We start from the raw sequence: 18,288 nt of genomic DNA, 5'->3' as shown, positions 1-18,288 counted from the left end.
GTTTACCTAACGCCATCATTTTTGTTACTGGGGGCCGGAGCACCGATGGTAACATAACTAACATCACCCAGGTTTACGATGTCCGTGCTGATCGCTGGTTGGACGTTACAGACCATCAGGAAAAGCCTCGTAGCTACCATGGCACTGTCTACCACGATGGGTTCATCTACTGCGTTGGTGGGCATGATGGGTAGGAAGATTTCAACAGCGTGCGCAAGTTTGATGTGAACAGATGAGTTTGGAGTGAAGCAGCACCCATGAACCAGCGCCGCTGCTATGTGAGTGTTGCTGTTTTGGATGGATATATTTATGCGTTAGGAGGTCGTGATAAAAACAAGAACTGAACACTGCAGAGCGCTACAGACCTGTGACGAACCAATGGAGTCTAATTCAACCCATGAATGATGTCAGAGGTCATGCTGGTTGTGCAGCGTTCAATAAGAAGGTGAGTGAAGGTCCAGAGCAGTGGGAAATAGCTCTGGAGTTGTTCTAACGCTGAAAGGAAACATTGTTAGCTATTCATTTAAACATCTGTGGACTAGACTATATGCTGGAGGTTATTCGATATTTGTACAAATAAGAACTCATCAATGTTATAAAACAAAAGAGTAGAAAATGAGAAATGAGAGAAAAATGATCTTTTCTGGTGCTTCTGCCAAGAACAGTGATGTTTGTTGACTGCCTTCCTTTGTTTCTGCTTGTCTGTCCAGATTTACGTTTGTTAACCTAGACTGAGGCCAGCACCTGATTCTATCTAGTAGAGCTGACAGAATGACAATGTCCTCTGGTTGGTGTCCAGTTGGTGTTACACATGCCGTGTTCACAATCTGAAGGTTTAACACGCTGCACAATGTGTTAAATTTGATCTGAACCCAAACACTCACCTGACTATTTTATTTTGTTCTCACAGCTCGGTGGCTACAACTATTTAAGAAGTGTTGAGGCCTACGACCCAGAGACCGACCAGCGGAATGAAATACCCCCCATGTTGAACACCCACAGTCACTTTGACAATGCAGTGATGAACAACAAGCTGTTTGCCGTGGGTGGCTGCTCCGGCCGTGACATCAATTATGTTGAGTACTATGATGTTACTACCAACACCTGGACTAGAGCCGGTCCGATGGGGACCTATCGCTTGTGGCTCAGCTATTGTGTCGTCTCCAATCACCCCAGCGTGAAACAATACACCATCAGTCGTGACACCTGGCCACGAGTAGAGGACCTGGAGGCAAACAAAACCCAAACGTGGGCGTGTCAGGATGGATTCGGGTTCAGGTTGGGTGGGGAAAAAATGTAGAAGAAAAGAACGTAGGAGTCAGTGAACGCATCCTGGAAGCAGCAAGACCCCACGTCTAGACCTAAAGTCTAGACAGAGACTACCTGTCTGTCTCTTTCTGTCTCCATTGTATTTCTTTCCCACCCGACTAGTCAAGGAGGATGGCCACCCTCCAGAGTCTAACTCCGCCCTCCAGAGTCTGGCTCCACCCTCCAGAGTCTGAGTCCTGCCCAGAGTCTCTTCCTCAATGAGGGAGTTTTCCCCGCTGCTGTCTCTTCTGGAGGTCCTGTTGGGTTTCTGTCTGTTAAAGCGATTGAAACGTCTGCTGATGTGATTAAGTTTAGTCTAGTCTAGTCTATCCCGTAACCCCGAAGGGTTGTTGGGGCACCAGCTCTCTCCATCCTTCTCTGTCTTCAGCAGCTCTTATTGCCTCACTGAGTTTCAAGTGAGTCCATTCTATGCTGTTATCTTCCCATCCTTACCTTTGCCTCCCTCTTCTGCCACCTTGTATGGTGCCTTGCAGGATGGTCTCTGCAAGGCCTGAGGACCTGGTGACGTGTCCGTACCACCTCTGTTTCCACTTAATGACAGTGGATAGAAGGTCATCATGTGGGCCGATGGCTTGTCTGATCTTTTGATGGACTTCCTCATTAGTGACATGTTGGGTGTAGGAGATACCCAAAAGTCTTCTGTAGCATCTCATCTCTATACTCTGTATTTTCCTCTGCAGCTCTGCTGTAAGGGTCCATGTTTCGCAAGCATAAAGAAAGATTGAGGTGACAAGTGAGCGCAGCAGTCTCACTTTTGATGTCAGACTGATGTTAGTATCTTTCCATTTGGGCCTGAGTTTTGCCAGGGCTGCAGTCGTTTGAGCCATTCTGGCAAGGACTTCCTGCTTTGATCCTTCATTGGACACAATTGCTCCGAGGTACTTGAAGCTGGACACACAGTCTAGTGCCTGTCCATTGACTTCAATGTCAGAGAGAATGCCATTGTTGTTGTTGGTCATGATTTTTGTTTTGTTGGCATGGATCTCCATACCATATGCTGTGGAGGTGTTGTCAAGCCTTTGAACTAGGCTGGCAAGTTTGTTTTCTTCTCCAGCAAACAAGTCGATGTCGTCAGCAAAGCGAAGGTTTGTAATTGCTCTACCTCCTATGCTGACACTTCCTTCGTGGTCAGCTAAGGCATCCGCCATAACACGCTCAAGAAAGATGTTAAAGAGAATTGGAGAGAGAAGACACCCTTGGCGCACTCCAATTGTTGTCTTGAACCAGTCTCCGATGGCTCCGTTGTAGAGAACTGCACTGGTAGCTTTGCTGTACAGATGTTGTATGACTCTGACAAGGTTAGGGCCTATGTTGTATTTTCTCATGGTTTTCCACAGTGCTGCATGCCATACCCGGTCAAAGGCTTTCTTGAAGTCTACAAAAACGTGGTAGAGATGTTGCTAATATCTCTCGCTGATAATCCTTAGGTTGAATATTTGTTCTGTGGTTCTCCGCCCTGCCCTGAATCCAGGCTGTTCTTCAGCTATGATCAGTTCAGCTTGAGGTTTTAACTTATTCAGTAAGATCTTCAGAAGGACTTTGCTGGGATGGCTAATGAGACTGATGATGCGGTGGTTTTGGCACAGTTGTAGATTGCCTTTTTTCGGAAAGGTGATGATGAGTGACTGGGTCCATGATGTAGGCCACTCCCCACTCTGCCAGATTTTATTACAAAGGATGGTGAGAGTGTCAATTATGGCTTGTCCCCCTGCTTGCACAAGCTCTCTTGGGATGTTCTCCACTCCGGCTGCTTTTCCCTTTTTCAGCGCACGAACTGCTGCCTCAACTTCTTCACGAAGGATAGGGAGTGTGTCTTCTTCCTCCGTCGATTGAGGACACGTCAAGACTGTTGGATCACCGCTTAGAGTGTGGTTGTAGAGCTCAGAGCAGTATTCAGTCCATCTGTCCAAGATCTTTTGTTCTTCCGATAGGCGTATACCGGTCTTGCTTTCGATTTCAGAGACTCTGGTCTGCTTTGGTTTTGTTAGCTCTTAAACAGTTTAATATGCCTTCTTGGTGTTGTTGTTGGCATTCAGGCTGTTCTCAATTTCTTGGCACTTTCCCTCAATCGAGTTCTGTTTTGCTGACTGCATGCCTTTCTTGATGCTCTTGTTGATCTCTCTATAGGCGTCAGATCCTTCAGGTGAGTTCTTACTCTTCTTCAGGGCTCTCCGCTCGTCACACAAGTCTAGCAGTTCATTAGTGACCCAAGGTTTTTTCTTTGGGCGGAGTTTGCGAAGGAATCTCCTTGGCTGTTTCGGTTACGACTGTGTTCAAAGTGTTGGTCATGGTATTGTTGTCAATTCCTTCTGCGCCCAGGGTGAGCAGTGGTGCAAACCTCCCTCCTATCATTGCTTTGAACGCTTCTGCCACCTCAGGATCTCGCAGTTTGTCCATATCAAAGTTCAGTCTAGTGCACTTGGAGCTTTTGATTGTCTTTAAACGCAGGCGGAATGACATCAGGACAAAGTTGTGATCACTCCCAATATCTGCTTTTGGAAAGCTGCACGTCCCACTGGTGTTCACGCTTGAGAGGAAGCGTTTCTTGACCAAGATGTAGTCGATCTGGTTGTGGTATACTCCACAGGGGCTGTGCCAGGTCCATCGTCTGGAGGCCTGATGGGGGCCAAGTGTGTTTGCCAGCATCAAATTGTTGTACCTGGCGAACTCCAAGAGCCTTAGGCCTTTGTCGTTGGTCTCGCTGTTGCCGTATGGACCACCGCCACCGGTAGGGCTGCCACCAATAGGACTGCAACCAGCAGGACCGCTACCGGTAGTACCGCTACTGACTGGTAGGACTGCAACCTACCGGTAGGATCGTTTCTGGTGGAACCGCCTCCGGCTAGGACCACCACCCACTGGTAGGACCACTACCTACTGGTAGGACCACTACCTACCGATAGGACCGCTACTGGTAGGGCCACCACCGGTAGACCGCCACAGGTAGGACTGCCACCTTGACCTTATCAACCTTCACCATATTGATACTGTCTCTATCTGGCCTGTCTCTCTCTCTCTGTCTCTCTCTCTCTGATGCTGTTCTTATCTTCCTTTGATTTCTTCTCCACCCAACCGGTCGAGGCGGATGGCCGCCCAAAAGAGTCTGGGTCCTGCCCGGAGTTTCTTCCTCAATGAGGGAGTTTTTCCCTCCACTGTCTCTGATGCTCTGGAGGGTTCAGTTGGGTTTCTGTCTGTTAAAGCGCTTTGAAATGTCTGCTGTCATGATTAAGAGATATATCAATAAAACTTGATTGATTGATTGATTGATTGATACCTACTGGTAGGACTGCTACCGGTGGACCGGCACCAGCAAGCTCACCACCGGAAGGACCGCTACCGCCGGTAGGACTGCTGCCGGTAGGACTGCTACCTACTGGTAGGACCGCTACCTACCGGTAGGACCACTACCGGCAGGACCGCCACCTACCGGTAGGACCGCCACCGGCAGGACCGCCACCTACCAGTAGGACCGCCACCGGTAGGGCCGCCACCAGAAGGACTGCAGCGCTACCGGTAGGACCGCAGCGCTACCGGGAGGACCTCCACCGGTAGGGCTGCAACTGGCAGAACCGCTACCGGTAGGACCGCTACCGGTAGGACCGCCACCAGTAGGGCCGCCATCAGCAGGGCCACCACCGGGAAGACCGCCAACAGTAGGGCTGCTACCGGTAGGACCGCTTCCGGTAGGACCGCCACCAGTAGGGCCGCCATCAGCAGGGCCACCACCGGGAAGACCGCCAACAGTAGGGCTGCTACCGGTAGGACCGCTTCCGGTAGGACCGCCACCAGTAGGGCCGCCATCAGAAGGGCCACCACCAGGAAGACCGCCAACAGTAGGGCTGCTACCGGTAGGACCGCTTCTGGTAGGACCGCCACCAGTAGGGCCGCCATCAGCAGGGCCACCACCGGGAAGACCGCCAACAGTAGGGCTGCTACCGGTAGGACCGCTTCCGGTAGGACCGCCACCAGTAGGGCCGCCATCAGCAGGGCCACCACCGGGAAGACCGCCAACAGTAGGGCTGCTACCGGTAGGACCGCTTCCGGTAGGACCGCCACCAGTAGGGCCGCCATCAGCAGGGCCACCACCAGGAAGACCGCCAACAGTAGGGCTGCTACCGGTAGGACCGCTTCCGGTAGGACCGCCACCAGTAGGGCCGCCATCAGAAGGGCCACCACCAGGAAGACCGCCAACAGTAGGGCTGCTACCGGTAGGACCGCTTCTGGTAGGACCACCACCGGTAGACCGCCACTGGTAGGACCGCTATCGGTAGGACTCCACTGATTGGTCCTTCTGTTGCAGATGGTGATCAGTCAGCAGAGCAGCAGCAAACTGACAGAGCTGCAGGTCATCAGTTTGGATGTTCCCAATCCAAAGAAGACTGACAGTCACATGACACGACCCCCCCCAGACACACCTCACAGCATCAGCCTTATATTAAAGTCACGTTTGATTTTTATGCTGTCAGACTGGTTTATTCTCAGAGGTGGTGGTGTCATCAGAATACTTCACCACACCCCACTACACCAGAGCACCTGACTGTACCACACTACACCAGAGTATTTCACTGTACCACACTACACCACAGAGTACCCCACAGTACCCCACTACAGCACAGAGTACCTTACCACACCCCACCACACCAGAGTACCTCACAGTACCCCACTACACCAGAGTACCTCACCACACCCCACCACACCAGAGCACCTCACCACACCCCACTACACCAGAGCACCTGACTGTACCACACTACACCAGAGTATTTCACTGTACCACACTACACCACAGAGTACCCCACAGTACCCCACTACAGCACAGAGTACCTTACCACACCCCACCACACCAGAGTACCTCACAGTACCCCACTACACCAGAGTACCTCACCACACCCCACCACACCAGAGCACCTCACCACACCCCACCACACCAGAGCACCTCACCACACCCCACTACACCAGAGCACTTGACTGTACCACACTACACCAGAGTATTTCACTGTACCACACTACACCAGAGTACCTCACAGTACCCTACCACACCACAGAGTACCTCACAGTACCCCACTACACCACAGAGTACCTTACCACACCCCACTACACCAGAGTACCTCACAGTACCCCACCACACCAGAGTACCTCACCACACCCCACTACACCAGAGTACCTCACAGTACCCCACTACACCACAGAGTACTTCACAGTACCCCACTACACCACAGAGTACCTTACCACACCCCACTACACCACAGAGTACCTTACCACACCCCACTACACCAGAGTACCTCACAGTACCCCACTACACCAGAGTATTTCACTGTACCACACTACACCAGAGTATTTCACTGTACCACACTACACCAGAGTATTTCACTGTACCCCACTACACCAGAGCACCTCACCACACCCCACTACACCAGAGCACTTGACTGTACCACACTACACCAGAGTATTTCACTGTACCACACTACACCAGAGTACCTCACAGTACCCTACCACACCACAGAGTACCTCACAGTACCCCACTACACCACAGAGTACCTTACCACACCCCACTACACCAGAGTACCTCACAGTACCCCACCACACCAGAGTACCTCACCACACCCCACTACACCAGAGTACCTCACAGTACCCCACTACACCACAGAGTACTTCACAGTACCCCACTACACCACAGAGTACCTTACCACACCCCACTACACCACAGAGTACCTTACCACACCCCACTACACCAGAGTACCTCACAGTACCCCACTACACCAGAGTATTTCACTGTACCACACTACACCAGAGTATTTCACTGTACCACACTACACCAGAGTATTTCACTGTACCCCACTACACCAGAGTACCTCACCATACCCCACTACACCAGAGTACCTCACAGTACCCCACTACACCACAGAGTACCTTACCACACCCCACTACACCACAGAGTACCTTATCACACCCCAGTACACCAGCATGTTTCTTCATGATGGGTAAGACAACTTCCTGCTCAAGCAGGAATGATCTTTCTGATTAGTTGATTGATCGTTTATCAATCATCTGTTTGGTGGCTGGTCTTCTAGAGACGATGTGTTTGGTCGTTTCGTCACCAGGGGGCGCTGACAGCCTCAGATTGATCGCTGTGGTAAAAGCATCAATAAATCAGCTGCTAGGAGACACGGGAGCTGATGAGGACATTCTGAGGTGTTGTCCCTCCTTGAGCAGGAAGTGAACGTCTGTTAGCTTCCAGGTTAGCATCGCTAGCCGAAGCACAGACGACTAGTTTTCATGTCAACATGATGAAGAGGAGGAAGAAGTGAGGGAGAGAATGAATTTCAAAGGAGAGATTTATAGATGATGTAACAGCTCCCCTCCACTCGCATGATGACGTCACCACTAGGGATGATGTCACCACTAGCGATGATGTCACCACTAGTGATAATGTCATACACTTTAAAATCTGAAATCAGTTAAAATAACAAATGTAAACCGTTTCAATGATCATTAAAACACATAAGGACATGAACAAAAAACACTCATGGATTTAAGTGTGCAGGGAGTCTGAGACCCCGCCCCCACTGACTGTGGGCGGAGTTTGAGTTAGGGCGTCTTCCTCACTTTGTAAGGGGTGGAGCTAGGCTGAGGTCAAGGTGTCGTCCTCACAGTGAGTGGAGGTGGGGCGGGGTTAGGCCTGGCACCATCACTAAAGGCGACGCCCAGCTGTCGCCACGGCTGCGAGGAAAGGGGCTGTGTGGGCGTCGTCATGGCGACAGCTGAGGGCGGATGGAGGGCTAAATGCGGCCGCCTGGAGGCATTCATAGCTGAAGGAAAGAACGTCTCCCTGCTGAGAGGCACTCACACACACACACACACACACACACACACACACACACACACACACACACACACACACACACACACACACACACACACACACACATACAAACACACACAAGGACATGTTTTCTGATTGGCCATTCCTTGAGGCTCAGACTAGTTGTTGCTATAGTAACAGGCACTGGCGATAGCTGCAGTGTTGACAGCCCATCATGGGTAAAGTCCTCAGCAAAAACACACACACACACACACACACACACACAGCACAACAAATCGATCGATCAGAGCTGATCAGAAAAATAACGAGGAAGACTGATGAAGAGTCTGCTCAGCATGATGGATCGACCCAGAGAATGACATCACAGCCAGAAGGTCCTGGGTTCACGTCGTCCTGAGGACCCGGGACCGGTCTGTCAGAACTCCTGCTTCCCACCTGCTTCCCACCTGCTTCCCACCTGCTTCCCTCCTGGGGTGTTAACATATTGTTTCCTGGTTTATCCTATTGGCTCATTTTATTTTGAAAGGCTGCAGGAAATGCTGATGGTCATTTGAACACAGACAGGATGTCTTCTGAATGATGGGGGTGATTATTGATAACATCTTGAATACAGCGGATCTGAGGACCTGATAGGACACAGGTGTGATTGGGTCCCCCTCCATCCCGACCTCTGTGGCCCCTCCCCTGCGGTGATGATGTCACACCTCTGGGTGCTCATCAAAATGCACCTCATGACGACCTTGATGAAGGTGAGGCCGCATCCTGTTGATCGATATGAGCTTGAGGAAGGTAATCAATATGTTCTGATAGTGCCTCAGTCCGATGCTAACAATGCTAATGACACATGTCCTCACAAGGGTGAAGCAGTGGATCATGGGAAAAGGTGAGCACAGGTATTGATCGGTGAAGCAAACTGGAACCCCAGAGCTGAGGTAGAGCATTAATAACTAAATAACTAACTAACTAACTAACTAACTAACTAACTAACTGACTGACTAACCAAACAACCAAACAAAGAACCAACTGTACAGTGGATGTAACTGTACAGTGGATGTAACTGTACAGTGGATGTAACTGTACAGTGGATGTAACTGTACAGTGGATGTAACTACAGTGGATGTAACTACAGTGGATGTAACTACAGTGGATGTAACTGTACAGTGGATGTAACTACAGTGGATGTAACTACAGTGGATGTAACTGTACAGTGGATGTAACTGTACAGTGGATGTAACTACAGTGGATGTAACTACAGTGGATGTAACTGTTCTCCTGGAATGTCTGTCATGGATGATGTCATGTTATGTTTTCTATCAGCAGACTGATTGATGGAGACAAGGATCAATACTTCAATTAAAGATGTCACAGTGAAGGTGGGAGAGTGTCGGGTGATGGGAAGAGCAGGAGGAGCGTGTGACAGGAAGTAGGGCGTCCGGTGGGGGTGGCCATGAATTATTGATCACCTTAATGGACACACTCTGGGTCTTATCTGCCGTCACGGTGAGTGAGGAGGAGACGCCGTCACCGGAGACGTCCCAGAAGGACACGGTCACCAGGACACCAAGGTCACATGGCACAATGCTTCCTGACAGGGGGGGGGCGTGCTGAGCCAAGGAGAGCCCAACCCCGTTAACCGCCGAGCTGCATTGTTTAACCCACCCATCAGGGGCGTGTCCTGAGCGCCTGTGTTCAGGTGCGTGAATGGAAATAAGGAAGGAGGTAATTAGTAAATGTTAGCATGCTAACAGTAGCTAACATTAGCTAAAGCTTTTGGGTTGCCATGGAAACATCCTCAACAAGCTGGTTGGTTATTTAATGTTAACGATGGTTCTGAAGTCAATGAACACTATTTTATTAAACAGCATGATGATGTCATACAGCCTGTCAGGGGGAGGAGCTAAAGCTCAGTGCCAGGAAGTGGCTAAAGAGTGAAGGTGAGACTTCCTCTTTAAGTGTGGAGCTGGAACAGCAGGAGACGAACCGCCGGTGATGAAGAAAAGAAAAGAAAGGCCTGACGGGTCGAAGCCATTGGCTTGTTAAATTCACGTTGCCTGAATCAACACCATCTCATTAGAAACGTGATCAACCAGATTCACACGTTACATGTCACATTATTATTGTCATAACATCTAACATGTGTTAATGACTAATCTGATGATGGTGGTGGTGATGATGGTGATGATGGTGATGATGGTGATGATGATGGTGATGATGGTGATGATGGTGATGATGATGATGATGGTGATGATGGTGATGATGATGGTGATGATGATGGTGATGATGGTGATGATGATGGTGATGATGGTGATGATGGTGATGATGATGATGATGGTGATGATGGTGATGATGATGGTGATGATGATGGTGATGATGGTGATGATGATGGTGATGATGGTGATGATGGTGATGATGATGGCGATGGTGATGATGGTGATGATGATGGTGATGGTGATGATGATGGTGATGAAGAACTCTATGAGTCGGGCTTCGTCGCTCCGCTGTGACGTCTTGGCGCTGCAGCCTTCAGAGGATGTGGAGCGCAGTGAAGACAAACAATCCACACCCAGTCAGATCGTCAAGTCAGCAGCTGTGACGTCATACAATCATCTTCCTGTTCAATTTCACAATAAGAATCAAATATATGTTTGGTGTTTGGAATTCATGTTTAGAATCAAGTTACAGACGTATTGTTTTACAGACGTGTTGTTGTGTTACAGATGTGTTATGTTACAGACGTGTTGTTGTGTTACAGATGTGTTATGTTACAGACGTGTTGTTGTGTTACAGACGTGTTGTGTTACAGACGTGTTGCGTTACAGACGTGTTGTTGTGTTACAGTAGTGTTGTTGTGTTACAGACGTGTTGTTGTGTTACAGACGTGTTGTTTTACATACGTGTTGTTGTGTTACAGATGTGTTATGTTACAGACGTGTTGCGTTACAGACATGTTGTTGTGTTACAGACGTGTTGTTTTACAGATGTGTTGTGTCACAGACGAGTACTTGTGGTACAGACGTGTTGTTGTGTTACACATGTGTTGTTGTGTTACAGATGTGTTGTTGTGTTACAGACATGTTGTGTTATAGACATGTTGTTTTACAGACGTGTTGCTGTGTTACAGACTTGTTTTGTTACAGATGTTGTTGTGTTACAGACGTGTTGTTTTACAGACGTGTTGTTGTTTTAGAGACGTGTTGTTGTTGTTTTACAGACGTGTTGTTGTGTTACAGACGTGTTGTTGTGTTACAGACATGTTGTTGTTTTAGAGACGTGTTGTTGTTTTACAGACGTTTTGTTGTGTTACAGACGTGTTGTTGTGTTACAGATGTGTTAATGTGTTACAGACGTGTTTTGTTACAGACGTTGTGTTACAGACGTGTTGTTTTACAGACGTGTTCTTGTGTTACAGATGTTTTGTTGTGTTACAGATGTTTTGTTGTGTTACAGACATGTTGTGTTACAGACATGTTGTTTTACAGACGTGTTGCTGTGTTACAGACTTGTTTTGTTACAGATGTTGTTGTGTTACAGACGTGTTGTTTTACAGACGTGTTGTTGTTTTACAGACGTGTTGCTGTGTTACAGACGTGTTGCTGTGTTACAGACGTGTTGTTGTGTTACAGACATGTTGTTGTGTTACAGACATGTTGTTGTGTTACAGACGTGTTGTTGTGTTACAGATGTGTTGTGTTACACACGTCTTGTTTTAAAGACAAGTTCTGTTACAGACTTGTTGTTGTGTTACAGACGTGTTGTTGTGTTACAGACGTGTTGTTGTGTTACAGATGTGTTGTGTTACAGACATGTTGTTGTGTTACAGACGTGTTGTTGTGTTAGACATGTTGTGTTACAGACATGTTGTTGTGTTAGACATGTTGTGTTACAGACGTGTTGTTGTGTTACAGACGTGTTGCTGTGTTACAGACGTGTTGCTGTGTTCCAGACGTGTTGCTGTGTTACAGACGTGTTGCTGTGTTACAGACGTGTTGTTGTGTTACAGACATGTTGTTGTGTTACAGACATGTTGTTGTGTTACAGACGTGTTGTTGTGTTATAGATGTGTTGTGTTACAGACATATTGTTGTGTTACAGACGTGTTGTTGTGTTACAGATGTGTTGTGTTACAGACATCTTGTTTTAAAGACAAGTTCTGTTAAAGACTTGTTGTTGTGTTACAGACGTGTTGTTGTGTTACAGACGTGTTGCTGTGTTACAGACGTGTTGTTGTGTTACAGACGTGTTGTTGTGTTACAGACGTGTTGTTGTGTTACAGACGTGTTGTTGTGTTACAGATGTGTTGTGTTACAGATGTCTTTTTTAAAGACAAGTTGTGTTACAGACGTGTTTTTGTGTTACAGACGTGTTCTAGTGTTACAGATGTGTTGTTGTGTTACAGACGTGTTTTTGTGTTACAGACGTGTTGTTGTGTTACAGACGTGTTGTTGTGTTACAGACATGTTGTTGTGTTACAGATGTGTTGTGTTACAGACGTCTTTTTTAAAGACAAGTTGTGTTACAGACGTGTTTTTGTGTTACAGACATGTTGTTGTGTTACAGATGTGTTGTAGTGTTACAGACGTGTTGTTGTTTTACAGACGTGTTTTGTTACAGACGTGTTGTTGTTGGTCATTGTGATTGTGAGTTGTGCATGTCCAGCGGTGTTTTATTTTGAAGGCTGGCCGGTGATCTTCCGGTATTTCTCCCCGGTCCTTTGACGCAGTCGGTCGGTGGGATGACAACACGCTCGGTAGCGCAGACGGTGAACGGTGAGAGCGCGAGGATGGACACAGAAGATGCCCAGTAACGGTAAAGCGGCCGACGGAAGGACCGGAACCGGCACCGGGCCCCTCCATGGCCCCAGCATGCAGCGGGCCCGCCCGGTGACGGTGACCGTGTCGGCGGTCAGCCTGCTGCTCAGCCTGCTGTCGCTGCTGCTGCTGGTCGCCGCCATCTCCACCGACCACTGGTACGAGACCGACACCCGGGGGCACAAGGCCAACTGCGACCGGCAGGGCTCCGACTCCAACGGCCAGCAGAACCGGGAGATGCCGATCTACCACCTGCCGCTGGTGGACACCGGCGGCGGCGGCGCGCGGCAGCGGGACGTGGCGCGCATGAAGCCCGTCCACGTGGGCAGCCGCCAGGAGGAGCTGCTGGAGAACTGGAGGGCCATCCTGGGGATGGGCATCCTGGAGACCGAGTGCGGGAGGCCGCTCTTCTCCACGCACGCCGGCCTGTGGGCCAAGTGCTACGTGCGGGGGCGGGACCGGGACATCGACAAGCTGATCGACAGGGGTACGGGGGTGTGTGTGTATGTGTGAATGTGTGTGTGTGGGGGGGGCAGTAACGGGTGTGTGTGTGTGGGGTGTTTGTGGGGGGCAAGTAGGGTGTGTGTGTGTGTGTGTGGGGTGTTTGTGGGGGGCAGTTAGGGTGTGTGTGTGTCTGTGGGGGGGTGTTTGTGGGCGGCAAGTAGGGTGTGTGTGGGGGCAGTTAGGGTGTGTGTGTGTGGGGGGTGTTTGTGGGGGGCAGTTAGGGTGTGTGTGTGTGGGGTGTTTGTGGGGGGCAGTTAGGGTGTGTGTGGGGGCAGTTAGGGTGTGTGTGTGTGGGGTGTTTGTGGGGGGCAGTTAGGGTGTATGTGTATGTGGGGGGGCAGTTAGGGTGTGTGTGTGTGTGGGGTGTTTGTGGGGGGCAGTTAGGGTGTGTGTGTGTGTGGGGGGGGTGTTTGTGGGGGGCAAGTAGGGTGTGTGTGTATGTGTGTGGGGGCAGTTAGGGTGTGTGTGTGTGGGGGGCAGTTAGGGTGTGTGTGTGTGGGGGGGTGTTTGTGGGGGCAGTTAGGGTGTGTGTGTGTGGGGGGCAGTTAGGGTGTGTGTGTGTGGGGGGGTGTTTGTGGGGGCAGTTAGGGTGTGTGTGTGTGGGGGGCAGTTAGGGTGTGTGTGTGGGGGGGCGGTTAGGGTGTGTGTGTGTGGGGGGGCGGTTAGGGTGTGTATGTGTGTGGGGGGGCAGTTAGGGTGTGTGTGTGGGGGGGGCAGTTAGGGTGTGTGTGTGGGGGGGCGGTTAGGGTGTGTGTGTGTGTGGGGGGGTGGTTAGGGTGTGTGTGTGTGGGGGGGCCGGTTAGGGTGTGTGTGTGTGGGGGGGCGGTTAGGGTGTGTGGGGGGGGCGGTTAGGGTGTGTATGTGTGTGGGGGGGCAGTTAGGGTGTGTGTGTGTGGGGGGGTGTTTGTGGGGGCAGTTAGGGTGTGTGTGTGTGGGGGGCAGTTAGGGTGTGTGTGTGGGGGGGGGTGGTTAGGGTGTGTGTGTGTGTGGGGGGGTGGTTAGGGTGTGTGTGTGTGTGGGGGGGTGGTTAGGGTGTGTGTGTGTGTGGGGGGGTGGTTAGGGTGTGTGTGTGTGGGGGGGCCGGTTAGGGTGTGTGTGTGTGGGGGGGCGGTTAGGGTGTGTGGGGGGGGGCGGTTAGGGTGTGTATGTGTGTGGGGGGGCAGTTAGGGTGTGTGTGTGGGGGGGGCAGTTAGGGTGTGTGTGTGGGGGGGGCGGTTAGGGTGTGTGTGTGGGGGGGGGCGGTTAGGTGTACATATATTCATTTATTTCTGTATATAATTACCCATAAATACAACTTATGTGTTTCAACAGCTATAGGACTAGCGTGCTAGTGGAACTAGCATGCTAGCTCGACTAGCGCGCTAGCTGTCCTAGCGCACCAGCTGGACTAGCGCACCAGCTGGACTATTGCGCTAGCTGGACTAGTATGCTAGCTGGACTAGCTTGCTAGCTGGACAGAGCTAATGTCACCTTCCTGTCTGCAGGTATCGCTGATCGCTGCACACCTGTCAAATATCATTTCTCACAGCCAATCAGATTGAGGAACATCCCTCTGAACCTGACCCGGACCATCCAACAGGACGAGTGGCACCTGCTGCGTGAGTCACACACACACTGATCACTGATCAATACCTGCGTGAGTCACACACACTCTGATCGCTGATCAATCACTGAAGGCCTTCATTGACGACCAGTGAACATTTCTCCACTGTAGATGCTCTGGTTGTTTCTGGTTACCATGGAAACACGGTGACAGTGTTATGTAACGAATGGAGGGACCGTTGCCATGGTAACGCGCTCTGCTTTGTGTGCAGACCTGCGGCGGATCACCGCAGGGTTCCTGGGGATGGCGGCCGCCGTCCTGCTGTGTGGGAGCATCGTGGCCTCGGTGGGCTTCTTCTGGGAGGAGAGTCTGACCCAGCACGTGTCGGGACTCCTGTTCCTCATGGCGGGTGAGTCCTCCCCCGGGTCCAGGGCTCACGGGTGAGTCCTCCCCCGGGTCCAGGGCTCACGGGTGAGTCCTCCCCCGGGTCCAGGGCTCACGGGTGAGTCCTCCCCCGGGTCCAGGGCTCACGGGTGAGTCCTCTCCCGGTCCGGGGCTCATGGGTGAGTCCTCCCCCCGGGTCCAGGGCTCAGACCAGGACTACATGGTTCTGGTTCTGATCTGGTTTCTGATCTCTACAGGAATCTTCTGCACCATCTCCTTGTGTACCTACGCTGCCAGCGTGACCTACGACCTCTCCAGGAACCCTCCCTTTATCTACGGCCTGCCCTCAGATGTGGATCACGGCTATGGCTGGTCCATCAGGTGCGCCTGGGCCAGTCTGGGTCTGACGGTTGCCGCGGGGTTCATCGGGGCCACCTTCCCCTTCCTGTCCAGGGCCGGAGGGTCAGGCACCAAAACCGCCCGGGAGTCGTCGGTCTGAGCCGCCAGGCACCTGAGGCCAGGAGACTTCAACGCCTACATCACACACACACACACACACACACACACACACACACACACACACACACACACACACACACACACACACACACACACACACACACACACACACACACACACACACACACACACACACACACACACACACACAGGTGGAGTTCAGGGTGGGTCGGGTACAGCATGTGAAAATCATACCACAGCAGCCAATCAGCGTCCTGCTTTTTCTTAATGTCAGTAGAAGTATCTCCAGAGCCGATCGGCTCCTGTTTCAGTCAGTCTGAGCACGTTTTGGGTTTACACCAGAACTACGCCAAAATCAGTGTTGACATTCATTGAGATTCTCTTATCATCTCCTGAACATCACTTGAACTTGACTTCACCTGATTGGTTAAATTTTTGCACACTGAAATACTGAACTCCCTCAGTCCAAATCCAGAACTGAAAACCAGAACCAACAGTGAAAGCAGCACAAAATAGTCAAGGTAAGTAATACCATAGTAAGGGAGTAAATATCACCGGGCTGTTTCTGGTTCCACAATGCTGGTCCAGGTCCTCCACGGCTGGTCCAGGTCCTCTACAGCCAGAGGAGACACCAGTTCACTCAGCCTGGAGTTCCAGGTCTCTGTCTTTGGTGGCATCATAGCTGGAAGGGGTCAGAATGTGGAAGTCTGAACCAGAACTTAGAGGACAGTGACGACCAAGATGAAGGTCTTCAGGTTGAGATCAAACTGGAATCCTGATGATCCAAACGCGCAGGTCGATCAGACTCCAGTGGCTGAATGCTAAAATACCCTCAAGGCAAACGATCTTTAAAGCAGGCAGGACCTTCCAGACGTCTCCTGCTGACCAGACGGACGTGTCCCACTGAAGGACGGTCGAGTGTAGGCCGTTAGGAAGTCGTCATGATTTATGATATCAGAGACAAGTTTCTCCTGCGAAGACCAGGTGGTCACATGATGACTTGAAGCAGCACCTACCTGATCAGACTGAAGGCATGTCCTGGTAGAGGGTTGTGTCATCCAGACACATGTATATAAATCCAGTGTTCTGATGTGATGCCTATGACCAACAGTATTATAGTTCAAACCGATGAACATCCAAACATCGGTGAACATGTTTGGGTAACGTAGAACAGAACGGGTCAGGACTGCGACACGCCCTTTACCCGCCTCCTGGTGCAGCAGCAGGGGATCAGCTGGTCCACCCTCAGTGCTGCTGCTTGGTGCTTGGTTATTATCATGGAGCTTAGATATCCTGCGGTATACAGTATGTACCCTCTGTTACACCGTCATACCTCATCATACCCCCAGATACCCCGACAGATCTCCTCATACCCTCTGTTACCCCATCATACCTCCTGATACGTCATCATACCCTCAGATACCCCATCAAACCTCCTGATACCTCATTACACTGTCTGATACCCCTTTAGACCCCATCATACCCTCTGATAACCCGTGAAACCTTCTAATGCCTCATCATACCCTCTGTTACCCCGTCATACCTTCTGATACCTCATCATACCTTCTGATACCCTAATAGACCCCATCATACCCTCTGCAACCCCGTCATGCCTCATCATACCTTCTGATTCCCTGATAGACCCCATCATACCCTCTAATGCTCCATGTTAGCTGATATACCCTGTGCTGCCCTCTGCTGGATGCTCTTGTCTCTCCAACATGAATAAATGATGTAAACCTTTTGGCGATGACGTTCTCTGTGTTTTATTGGGATACCCTGAGGCCCTTCAGGCAACTCAAAGACCGTCTGACAGTCAATGCCTCAGCAGGGCATTGGCAGCACGGATAGTGCAGCGGTCCCTGAACGCAGCACGTGCTTCACAGACTCGTGTGCTTCAGTACTTTATAAAATTTAGTTTTTTTGCAATCAGGTCCAGCAGGAATGTTCTGGGTCATGAACAGAACCTTCAAAAAACATTCCATCCTGGTCCGCATCCATCGGTGCTGGCTGTCCTCATAGTGTGTCAATCACGTGACTAGCTGCTCAGAGGGGGGTTGGTAGCTATGTAGGTAGGGAATGTAGGCAAGTACGGTAGACCATGCAGGTAAGGAAGGTACGGAATGTAGGTAAGGAAGGTAGGGGATGTAGATAAGGAAGGTAGGGCAGATAAGGAAGGAAGGTAGGGAATGTAGGTAAGGAAAGTAGGGAATGTAGGTAAGGAAGGTAGAGGATGTAGATAAGGAAGGTAGGGGAAGTAGGTAAGGAAGGTAGGGAATGTAGGTAAGGAAGGTAGGGGATGTAGATAAGGAAAGTAGGGAATGTAGGTAAGGAAAGCAGGGAATGTAGGTAAGGAAGGTAGGGGATGTAGGTAAGGAAGGTAGGGGATGTAGATAAGGAAGGCAGGGGAAGTAGGTAAG

General features: G+C 50.5%; 1 protein-coding gene across 1 annotated transcript; it reads left to right on the top strand.

Moving 5' to 3' along the window:
• The first annotated feature begins 12,533 nt into the window (after positions 1–12,533).
• Positions 12,534–17,611, top strand: tmem178a (transmembrane protein 178a). Its single transcript, XM_068320636.1, has 4 exons — positions 12,534–13,444; positions 14,946–15,059; positions 15,276–15,413; positions 15,646–17,611. The coding sequence occupies exons 1-4, from the start codon at positions 12,943–12,945 to the stop codon at positions 15,885–15,887; spliced, it is 996 nt and encodes a 331-aa protein (XP_068176737.1). The 5' UTR covers positions 12,534–12,942; the 3' UTR covers positions 15,888–17,611.
• Positions 17,612–18,288: the final 677 nt, after the last annotated feature.

Source organism: Antennarius striatus, chromosome 8 (genome assembly GCF_040054535.1).
Source record: "Antennarius striatus isolate MH-2024 chromosome 8, ASM4005453v1, whole genome shotgun sequence".
Taxonomy (NCBI): domain Eukaryota; kingdom Metazoa; phylum Chordata; class Actinopteri; order Lophiiformes; family Antennariidae; genus Antennarius; species Antennarius striatus.
Note: the sequence above shows the minus strand (reverse complement) of the source record. Positions and strands in the feature narration are given on the sequence as shown.

Coding starts and splice junctions, on each gene's coding strand:
- tmem178a (XM_068320636.1), top strand. CDS start 12,943: ATGCCCAGTAACGGTAAAGCGGCCGACGGAAGGACCGGAACCGGCACC. Junction 15,060..15,275: donor GGACGAGTGGCACCTGCTGC/GTGAGTCACACA, acceptor CTTTGTGTGCAG/ACCTGCGGCGGATCACCGCA. Junction 15,414..15,645: donor ACTCCTGTTCCTCATGGCGG/GTGAGTCCTCCC, acceptor TGATCTCTACAG/GAATCTTCTGCACCATCTCC.